This window comes from Lolium rigidum, chromosome 5 (assembly GCF_022539505.1).
Source record: "Lolium rigidum isolate FL_2022 chromosome 5, APGP_CSIRO_Lrig_0.1, whole genome shotgun sequence".
In the NCBI taxonomy this organism is placed as follows: Eukaryota; Viridiplantae; Streptophyta; class Magnoliopsida; order Poales; family Poaceae; genus Lolium; species Lolium rigidum.
The window spans coordinates 118,060,036-118,071,164 of NC_061512.1; the positions used below are offsets into that span (position 1 = coordinate 118,060,036).

General features: G+C 41.7%; 1 protein-coding gene across 2 annotated transcripts; it reads left to right on the forward strand.

Annotated features, from left to right (window-relative positions):
* The first annotated feature begins 6,178 nt into the window (after positions 1–6,178).
* On the forward strand, positions 6,179–10,926 carry LOC124655083. Of its 2 annotated transcripts, XR_006988564.1 has the most exons (6): positions 6,179–6,561; positions 6,668–7,017; positions 7,601–7,750; positions 7,828–8,125; positions 8,244–8,335; positions 10,618–10,926. XR_006988564.1 is itself a non-coding variant. In XM_047194048.1 (5 exons), exons 1-4 carry the CDS (start codon positions 6,348–6,350, stop codon positions 8,107–8,109), a joined length of 996 nt encoding a protein of 331 aa, XP_047050004.1. In that variant the 5' UTR covers positions 6,179–6,347; the 3' UTR covers positions 8,110–8,125; positions 8,244–8,472. The 2 variants fall into 2 exon arrangements, 1 of the variants encoding a protein (XP_047050004.1); XM_047194048.1 differs by lacking the exon at positions 10,618–10,926 and having other exon boundaries at positions 8,244–8,472.
* Positions 10,927–11,129: the final 203 nt, after the last annotated feature.

Here is an 11,129-nt window from a genome sequence, read left to right on the forward strand (position 1 = left end):
TTTTGCTACTGATCATTATATGTTTGATACCTCTCCTTCTAGTAACAATGATGGTATGGTAACAGATGAACATACTGTGAAAGACAACTATTCTATTTCTTATGATTACACTATGCCTCCAATCTTCGATGATTATTATAAATAATGCTATGATATAGGTTATAACTATCCTTATGAAACTTGTCATAGTTATGATTGGATCGCTAAAAACAATTCCCTTAATATGCAACTTGTTTACCATATTCAAATTCTTGATAATAATCTTGCTCCAACTACTATTAATGAGAAGAACTCTTCTTACGCCAAAATTAATGATACCTTTATGCATATGAACCATGATAAGAATGTTTTAAGTGTTGGTTATATTGTGGATTTCATCTATGATGCTACTGAAAGTTATTACGAGAGAGAGAAACATGATTATATGCATCTTAATAATATTAAGTTTCCCCTCTCTATGTTGAGAATCTTGAAGTTACTCGTGTTTTATCTTCCTATGCTTGTCACTTTGTTCTTCATGAATTCATTTGTGTACAAGATTCCTATGCATAGGAAGTGGGTTAGACTTAAATTTGTTTTGAATTTGCTTCTTGATGCTCTCTTTTGCTTCAACTCTTATTTCTTACGAGTGCATCATCAAAACTACTGAGCCCATCTTAATGGCTATAAAGAAAGCACTCCTTGGGAGATAACCCATGTGTTTATTTTGCTACTGTTTTGTTGTGTTTTGGAAGTTGTTACTACTGTAGCAACCTCTCCTTATCTTATTTTATTGCATTTGTTGTGCCAAGTAAAGTCTTTGATAGTAAAGTCAATACTAGATTTGGATTACTGCGCAGAAACAGATTTCTTGCTGTCACGAATTTGGGTATGATTCTCTGTAGGTAACTCAGAAAAATCTGCCAATTTACGTGCATTATCCTCAGATATGTACGCAACTTTCATTTAATTTGAATATTTTCATCTGAGCAAGTCTGGTGCCTCTTTAAAATTCGTCTTTACGGACTGTTCTGTTTTGACAGATTCTGCCTTTTATTTCGCATTGCCTCTTTCGCTGTGTTGGATGGATTTCTTTGTTCCATTACCTTCCAGTAGCTTTGAGCAATGTCCGAAGTGTTAAGAATGATTGTGTCACCTCCGAACATGTGAATTTTTGATTATGCACTAACCCTCTAATGAGTTTGTTTTGAGTTTGGTGTGGAGGAAGTTTTCAAGGGTCAAGAGAGGAGGATGATACAATATGATCAAGAAGAGTGAAAAGTATAAGCTTGGGGATGCCCCGTGGTTCATCCCTGCATATTTCAAGAAGACTCAAGCATCTAAGCTTGGGGATGCCCAAGGCATCCCCTTCTTCATCACAACTTATCAGGTTTCTTCTCTTGAAACTATATTTTTATTTGGTCACATCTTATGTACTTTACTTGGAGCGTCTGTGTGCTTTTATTTTCGTTTTGTTATTTTCATTCTCTGAATAAATTCATGCTTGTGTGGGAGAGAGACACGCTCCGCTGGTTCATATGAACACATGTGTTCTTAGCTTTTAATGTTCATGGCGAAGGTTGAAACTGCTTCGTTCATTGTTATATGGTTGGAAACAGAAAATGCCGCATGTGGTAAATGGTATAATGTCTTGAATAATTTGATACTTTGCAATTGTTGTGTTCATATAGATCATGTTTAAGCTCTTGCATCATGTACCTTGTACCCATTAATGAAGAACTACATAGAGCTTGTTAAAATTTGGTTTGCATGATTGATCTCTAGAGTCTAGATATTTTCTAGTTAAGGTGTTTGAACAACAAGGAAGACGATGTAAAGTCTTATAATGTTTGCAATATGTTCATATGTAAGTCTTGTTGTACCGTTTTATACTTGAGTTTGCTTCAAACAACCTTGCTAGCCTAGCCCTGTATTGAGAGGAATTCTTCTCGTGCATCCAAATCCTTGAGCCAATAACCATGCCATTTGTGTCCACCATACCTACCTACTACATGGTATTTCTCCGCCATTCCAAAGTAAATTACTTGAGTGCTACCTTTAAAATTTCTATTCTTTGTCTTTGCAATATATAGCTCATGGGACAAATAGCTTAAAAACTATTGTGGTGAAGAATATGTAGCTATGTATCTTATTTCTTATAAGTTGCTTGTTGAGCGGTAACCATGTTTCTGGGGACGCCATCAACTATTACACCTTTGTTGAATATCATGTGAGTTGCTATGCATGTTCGTCTTGTTTGAAGTAAGGGCGATTTTCATGATCAAATGGTTTGAGTATGCATACTGTTAGAGAAGAACATTGGGCCGCTAACTAAAGCCATGAATCATGGTGGAAGTTTCAGTTTGGACAATCAATCCTCAATCTCTTATGAGAATATTAACTGTTGTTGAATGCTTATGCATTAAAGAGGAGTCCATTATTGTTGTCTATGTTGTCCCGGTATGGATGTCTAAGTTGAGAATAATCAAAAGCGAGAAATCCAATGCGAGCTTTCTCCTTAGACCTTTGTACAGGCGGCATAGAGGTACCCCTTTGTGACACTTGGTTGAAACATATGCTATGCAATGATAATCCGTGTTAATCCAAGCTAATTAGGACAAGGTGCGAGCACTATTGGTATACTATGCATGAGGCTTGCAACTTATAGGATATCTTATACATAACACATATGCTTTATTACTACCGTTGACAAAAATTGTTTCTTATTTTCAAAATGAAAAGCTCTAGCACAAATATAGTAATCAATGCTTCCCTCTGCGAAGGGCCTATCTTCTACTTTATTGTTGAGTCAGTTTACCTACTTCTTTCTATCTTAGAAGCAAACACTTGTGTCAACTGTGCATTGATTCTTACATGTTTACCTATTGCACTTGTTATATTGCTTTGTGTTGACAATTATCCATGAGATATATATGTTGAAGTTGAAAGCAACCGCTGAAACTTATATCTTCCTTTGTGTTGCTTCAATGCTTTTACTAAGAATCTATTGCTTTATGAGTAACTCTTATGCAAGTCTTATTGATACTTGTCTTGAAAGTATTATTCATGAAAAGTCTTTGCTATATGATTCATTTGTTTACTCATTATCTTCATCATTGCTTCGAATCGCTGCATTCATCTCATATGCTTTACAATTGTATTGATCAAGATTATGATAGCATGTCACTTAAGAAATTATCTTTGTTATCGTTTACCTACTCGAGGGCGAGTAGGAACTAAGCTTGGGGATGCTTGATACGTCCCAAACGTATCTATAATTTCTTATGTTCCATGCTACTTTTATGATGATACTTACATGTTTTATACACACTTTACATCGTTTTGATGCATTTTCCGGAACTAACCTATTGACGAGATGCCGAAGTGCCAGTTGCTGTTTTCTGCAGTTTTTGGTTTCAGAAATCCTAGTAAGGAAATATTCTCGGAATCAGACGAAATCAATTCCCAGCACCTTATTTTTCCCGGAAGGTTCCAGCGCATCGAAGAAACACCGGAGAGGAGCCAGGGGGGCCCACACGCCAGGGCGGCGTGGCCAAGGGGTGGGGCGCGCCCCCCTAGTGTGTGGGCCCACCAGGCCTCCTCCGAGGCCGCCCTTCCGCCTACTTAAGGTCTCCATCGCGAAAACCCTATCACGATTGATGAAACCCGAGAAAACCTTCCAGAGCCGCCGCCATCGCGAAACTCCAATTCGGGGGACAGAAGTCTCTGTTCCGGCACGCCGCCGGGACGGGGAATTGCCCCCGGAGTCATCTCCACCGCCGTCTCCACCGCCATCTTCACCGCCATCGCTGTCTCCATGATGAGGAGGGAGTAGTTCACCCCCGGGCCGAGGGCTCTGCTGTAGCTATGTGGTTCATCTCTCTCTTTGTGATCTAGTTGTCTATGTGCTACTCTAGTGATGTTATTAAAGTATTCTATTCCTCCTCCACGGTGTAATGGTGACAGTGTGTGCATCGTGTAGTACTTGGCATAGTTTATGATTGTGATCTCTTGTAGATTATGAAGTTAACTATTACTATGATGGTATTGATGCAATTTATTCCCCTTTCATAGTCTGTCGGTGACGGTATGTTAGTTCTCGGTGTGATTGCGTTGGTTTATCATGCACTCTAAGGTTATTTAAATATGAACATTGAATGTTGTGGAGCTTGTTAACTCCGGCATTGAGGTGCTCTTGTAGCCCTACGCAATTAGTGGTGTTCATCATCCAACAAGAGAGTGTAGAGTGGTTTTATTATGTGATCAATGTTGAGAGTGTCCACTAGTGAAAGTATGATCCCTAGGCCTTGTTTCTAAGCATCGAAACTCCGTTTATTTATCGTTACGTTGCATGTTTACTCGCTGCCATATTTTATTCAGATTGTTATTACCACTCATATATATCCATACTACTTGTATTTCACCATCTCTTCGCCGAACTAGTGCACCTATACATTTGACAAGTGTATTAGGTGTGTTGGGGACACAAGAGACTTCTTGTATCGTGATTGCAGGGTTGCTTGAGAGGGATATCTTTGACCTCTTCCTCCCTGAGTTCGATAAACCTTGGGTGATCCACTTAAGGGAAACTTGCTGCTGTTCTACAAACCTCTGCTCTTGGAGGCCCAACACTGTCTACAAGAATAGAAGCACCCGTAGACATCAATCAGCAAAACCAGCCATAGCTAACTCAGGAAATTGCCTAGAATTAAGTTTTTGGATTATTGGATAATTAGGAAAAAAATCATGATTAATTCCAAAATATAAAACATGACTATATTAGTTACTAACATGTGAAACTCGAACATACTGTATTAAGCAATATGAACAATGGCAATTCATACCGTACAACAGCCATCGCTAAACAGATTGGATCACGTGACACATACCATTCTGGTGGAGGTGTAGCTATTGTCGTCACATCGGTAAAGTTGTTGATCACAACGTTGATGAAGATAGGTCGAAATAGACTGCATAGAACATGATGGTAGGCAGCACCGCTCGACTTGGACGAAAGAAACCCGTGATGAAGAGCTTGAGCAATCGCGCAGAGCGCTTCCCAAAAACCTAATTCGCCCTCTCCCGTACAAGATCACAAAGGCGAGTGGTTCTGGAGACCCGTTCTCCCGTTCGCCGGTGCACGTCAGCGGGCGGGGTGGAGTAGGCTATGGTGGCGGCGCAAGGACAGAGAGGTGGCAAAACCCTAACTCTTGTATCATATATTTTTCTGTGGCAGCTGGGAAAGAGATTATATAGGCGCATGAAGCCCTGGGCAACGTGGGCCACGCCCACATTGCACGGTTCAAGTCGGTTACTGATAGCCCACGATCCGAGAGCGATCCGAATCGACTAACTACGACACGTTTGTCTATGACTCTATTCATATTCCTGAACTGCAAAAAGAAAGGAAAGACTTGGCTCGAGGCTCAATCCACTCAACACGAGTGCAACACGCGCGTGTCGTGTCGTGTTGAGACGAGCGAGCGAGGAGGGGGAGCGCGCGCGTACCACTTCTCTTCTCACTCACTTGCTAGTGGTGGTCTAACTTCCTCCCAACTTTCCATGTTGGGCTAAACTTCCCACCCCTTGCCACTTTCTTGTGCACCCTACACAGGGAGAGGCGGCGCGCGGAGCAGGAGCTGCGACGGAGGGGAGGCGATGATGGGACGGGGCCGTCGAACGTATCGCCGGGCGGCTAGTAGGCTAGGCTTAGATAAAATCTAGCCATTTTATTTAAACTTGTAATATATAATCAAATTTAAATAAAAATCTTTATTTTCGTGCACTTTTATTTATTTGAGCAATAGCTGGAGAGCGACGTTCCCAAATGCACGAAGAAAATACGTCCCCAAAAGTTTAATCTGCATCGTTTGGGAACGATTTGGGGGACGCCTAAGTTCTGGTTGACCCATCCGGAAAACCAATCAGGTCCTAGCAGATTTGTTCCGCTTGAACTGCGCAGTTCTCCATCTTAAACACGTTTTCCGGTATTTTTTAAGGGAAAATATGTGCCAGAGATGCTCAGCTGGTGGGATCTGAAATGAGCGGCCGATACCAACGAATCCAACGGCCACAAACGTAGCCCTAAACCAAACACAAGACGTCCACCACCAGCCGCCGGCGGTCCCGAGGTGTGCCGCTCCGCTGCAGCCGACGGCGGCCTCTTCGCCCCCAATCCCCTCCGCGTTCTCCCAAGATCCGACGTCTCGGTGGGGCAAGAAAGAGATCGAAGCGCGCTCTCCCTGAACGGCCGCGTCAGGCTGCAGGTACGCAACCCTAGCAACCCCTGTAAGCAACTGGGGGACCGGAGGAGGACGGAGGTGAGTGGGTGAAGCACGATTGAAGGCGAGCGAACCGCAAAGGTGCAAATGCAGCCCAAGATCAAACGCAAAAATACACAAGGGATCACCTACTTCGGCCTCGTATGGAAGAAACACAAGAGTGACACAAGTGTTCTCAGGGCAGAAGATGTTATCCCTAGAAGCAAGAATGGTGTAGTTTCGTCCATGAGACCAACATGCTGCCTCTGTGACAAGCCATATTCTCCAGACTTGATGTACATCCGCTGTGAGAGGTGCAGAAGTAAGTCAATTCGACCTATGGGATACCATTGTTCAAGCAAAGGATTTAATTTCGCTATGCGTTATCTTACTGATCTTTTTACATCTTGACATTCTTCTGTACACAGAGTGGTTCCATGGAGATGCCTTGAGACTTGAGGAGAAAAGGATTATTGAGATCGTATCTTACAGATGCTGCAGATGTCGGAGGAGGGCGATACCAGGATGTCCTCATTCTGATGATTATTATTGCCCTGAACCAGAACCCATCATCCAAGAAAGTTCAGCCAATATTCCGTCAAGTGAGGACACAGCAGATGAAGATCCATCATTTGCTTCATTTGGTAGATTCAAACAAACTGTAAAAGAGACTATTCATGCCGATTCCTCAGTGCACATGGAAAGCTTTGTCCCGGGAAGTAATCAAGAGATGAACTTTGTGGATGATTCTTCACATTCTGCACGTCCATTTGACAAGGTAGAAATTAAGCAGGTTATGAAGGACATACTTGTGACAGTTACAATCTGAAATTGGCATGTTCAGTTTACCTAACTTAAGCCCCCTCTTCCCTCCCCTGCACACATGGATTTCCTTTTTTTTTTCTTCCAAAAACCAAGCAGAGTTGTTTGTTATGAAATTTTATAGGCCACTCTTGTATGGTTTCAACTGAATATAATAAATCTTTTTTTGGCCTATTGCCAACTCTTTATCTGCATAGCCTGTGACTTTCAAGTGTGCCATGATTTTAAGATTTAGTTACAAAAGTACTGAAAGAGTTTGAAGGTCTTTGGTACATATGGCCCTAACCCTATATGATCATACATGTGTACGGGAACAAGGTTGTTTAGTACGTATGACTGGAGATGGAGTAGTACTGAAAGCATTTAGCCAATTCGGAAATCATGATACCATACAGTTATATTGTGTGTCTATTGTAGTTGAAGTTCGAGTGCAATTTATTGTAGAAATGATTTTTTTATAATGAAAGCATTGGAAATAGAGTTAAGCTGTAGTCCTTGATCTGTTTTTTTTTTTAAATGTGAGCTTGTAATTTATTCAGGAGCCTAAGCCATATGATGCATGCTTTACATGGTATACACCTGGTAGTGGTACCTGCCGGCGATTGGATCCTGTGGATGATGTCCGCCCGCCAGTTCCCACAGCAAGGACCAGCTTTGGCAAAGACCAAACCACCACACTTCGCCGAGCTGTATGTGCCAGAGTCTTGTCTACATAATTTACTGATGCTGCTCTGTGATGTTTTTATCGTATTTGCACTTCTTGCAGTATGGTGGTTTTCGGGAGATTGCTGCTGAGACTGGCTCATTACATGAGCGGGTAAGACAGGGAGACTATATCACCAATGACGAGATCATGGGGACCTTGGACAAGCTTCAGCAAATTGCTCTACGCCATATGAAAAATATTGCGTGCCATGACGTAGTCTACCCCGAATCAGAGGCCTCGGCGCAACCAATGCACAACGCAAGCACCTCCACTACACGGCCATCTGATCACCAGAGTAGCTCTAGGACTCCAGCACCAGATAGAAATGGTACACTATCATAATGAACTATGCTATCAAGTGAGTATGCTTTTCCAGCGTTGCCAAGATGACATGTTTAAATAATAGGGAATATCTTAGTCGGATCATTGTTGGAGGAGCTATAAACTGAACAGTTACCAATGTTGTTTTTCTACAGGTAATTGACCCTGTCAGCATGCATACATTCAAGAAATCTGGGTAGTGTGCTTTCGTAGCTTAAATGGCTATGCTTTACTTTTAGAGCCAAAGGTAATTTCACCTTGTTAGTGGTTATACTCTTGGAAATAATTTACCTTTGTTTTCTGAATTTAAACAAGATTGTTTACTCTAATGTCTTATGAGAACAATATATAGAAGAGAATCACCGCACCAGCTTTTTTCTATAAGCGCCCCTGGATCAAGGGAATACTCTGTGCGTACAAGCTGAGGCATTTGACTGAATTAGTTTCAATCATTTCGATGTGCAATTTATTGAAAAGAATGTCAGTTCTGCCATGTTGTTAGGCCTCTAAGATCATTTAATCTTGGTAGTTTTTTTTGTTTTGTTTTCATCATGCCACTATTTGCTGTTGTTTTTGCGTTTGACCCTCTCCCCTTGGTTCCTTTTCGTTTTTGCCATCCCATCAGCTTTCTTGTGACATGTTACAACTTTGTACTTTTCATAAAAATATCAGAACACCCTGCATTGGCTGACGTCACAAGGACCATCGTAATTCAGTAATGAGATGATTCCATTAATTTCTGCTGGACCGATCTTCTATAATCTGTGTCTTCATCTCCTTTGCCCGGAGACAATGGTCCCGAGCTCTGTTTCTAGCCGTCTTATTAGTGAAGAGGCATGATTGGAGGATATAACCATGGGTGGTCATGTGTGGCAGGCAGTGGTGGCCACCTTGACCGCAAGATTACACTGTAACCCCAGTAACATATGGGCAGTCTGTGTAGCCATTTTGTGGGATGACTGTGTGAAGAGGTGGCAGCAATCGGAGGCATGCACTTTTCTTGTATTGGGAAAGTGAGCCACGTTCACTAGCTGGACAGCCATGTAGTCAAGTTTCACATATGTTGGATCCTACCATATCAAATTAATTTGAAGTTATCACCTTGCATCCAAATGGTATAGTACAAAACCATGAACAAATTGGGGCCAGCATGCAGCTCTATTGCTATTTCACAGCAGCTGGAGCCTACCATATTAAATCAAGCTGATGCCATGCTTGAGCAAAGCAAATAGTATAGTACTTCACCATGAACACAAATTTGGGGCCAATCTGCAGCCCACAGGAAGCTGCTGTGAGTAGACGGGGATTGGAGGCTGTGGATTTGTATTGAGATCTAGGGAGCATTGCTTGTTGTTTTAGGTATATGCTGCAGTTTTTATACCCTAGCGGCTACGCGGCACCGCGTGTATCCGTATCGGGCCGATACGGATACAGAAATAAGACACTTTGAAAAAACATTGATAGGAGGATACGTTTTAATATCTTTTAAAATCAGAAATTACAACGCCATTTGGTATTGCCTGCATAGTGGAGACTTTAGATTACCACCAATTGTTTTAATTCATTAATTTTCCGGTACATCCTGCATCCATAGGGATACGCTATCGGAGCCGTATCCGTATCGGAAATGGTATCCGATGCGGACACGCCATCTCTGCCCCGTATCTGTGCAGCTTAGCCTAGCAGTGCACATTGTTCATGATGGGGGACTCCCTCAACCTTCTGGTGAAGATTGGAAGGGAAGCCCCGGCAGTGTAACTAGGAACGCAAATTCGCATCCTCGAAGACTTGAACCCGGGTGGTGGGGTCGTACATCACTGCCCCAACCAAAGTGAGCCGCTCACTTCTGCACTTTGAGAGAAAAACAAATCTGCACTCAGGAAAGATGTGGGTACAATGGTTTCTTTTTGTGCTTTTAACTGTAGATGGCTATGCCTACAATCATGGAAGAGTTGGCAGTGCAAAAATTATATTGGCATAATAAAGGATGAGGTTGCCGTTAGTGGCAGAAATAGAGTTACCATTTTATGTTTTACAAATTTGTTCTGTGTGCTGCTAAATGGTTGCTTGGTAAGATTTTATTTTCCAAGGAATTAGGTTATTACTAAGTGGAAACAGCGTTGCATTCCAGTACCTTTTTTCTTACATTAGAATTATGAACAGAAGCAATGGTTCTCCTGGTTTGCGTACATGGTTATCGATACATGTACAAAAGAATTGTGATGATTCAGAAAGGTTCATTGATAATATAGTAACAACCAAAATGTAGTCCATAGAACATGTACATGCACAATTTTGCAGACTAGATCTAAGCCGCTTCAGCTTTAGATATATTCTCTTACCCTATCAGCATGCCTCTTTTATTATTTTATTTTATTTTGATTGTTATTAGATTGCATGTGGACCAAAGCGTTTCCATATAATTTGCACGGCAGTAAGATTCACCGCAGCAGTATGATATTGTTTTTTTTTTTTTTTTGCCGAAACAGATGAATACTAGTGTTTTACGCTATCTGCCTTATTTGCTAGGTGATCGCTCATCGAAGCAGCTTGCTCCATGGGATTGTACTTGATGCAAACAAAAGCAGGTTTTTGTGGTGCGGCTGGAAATGAACCAATTTTTTTACATCGACGCCAATGTTTAAAAAATGTCTGATTCAAGTGAATATTCGGCCGATTCGCCTGTTAAATGTTATCCACCAGCCGACATTGATTGAGGCCATATGACCCAGATTAGTCCATGCCACTTATATGGCAAAGAAACGACATGTGCATGCCCCATTTTTTGTTTTGTTTTTGTGACTGAATTCTATTGATCATGCAAGCTATTTGTTGCAATGTGTTGGTACTGTGTGTGGCACTGTCAGTAACAGTCGTGTGTCTTTAAGCCTTTATGACCATAATCTTTATTGCTGAAAGCTGGCATGCTGTGAGGACCTTGATCACTTGTTGAGATATATATTCTGGATCGTCTTGCTAGGCATGTTGATGTGCATTGTGGGCAGCGACGCAGCGTTGTGCTGGTTGAAGTACATCGGTGT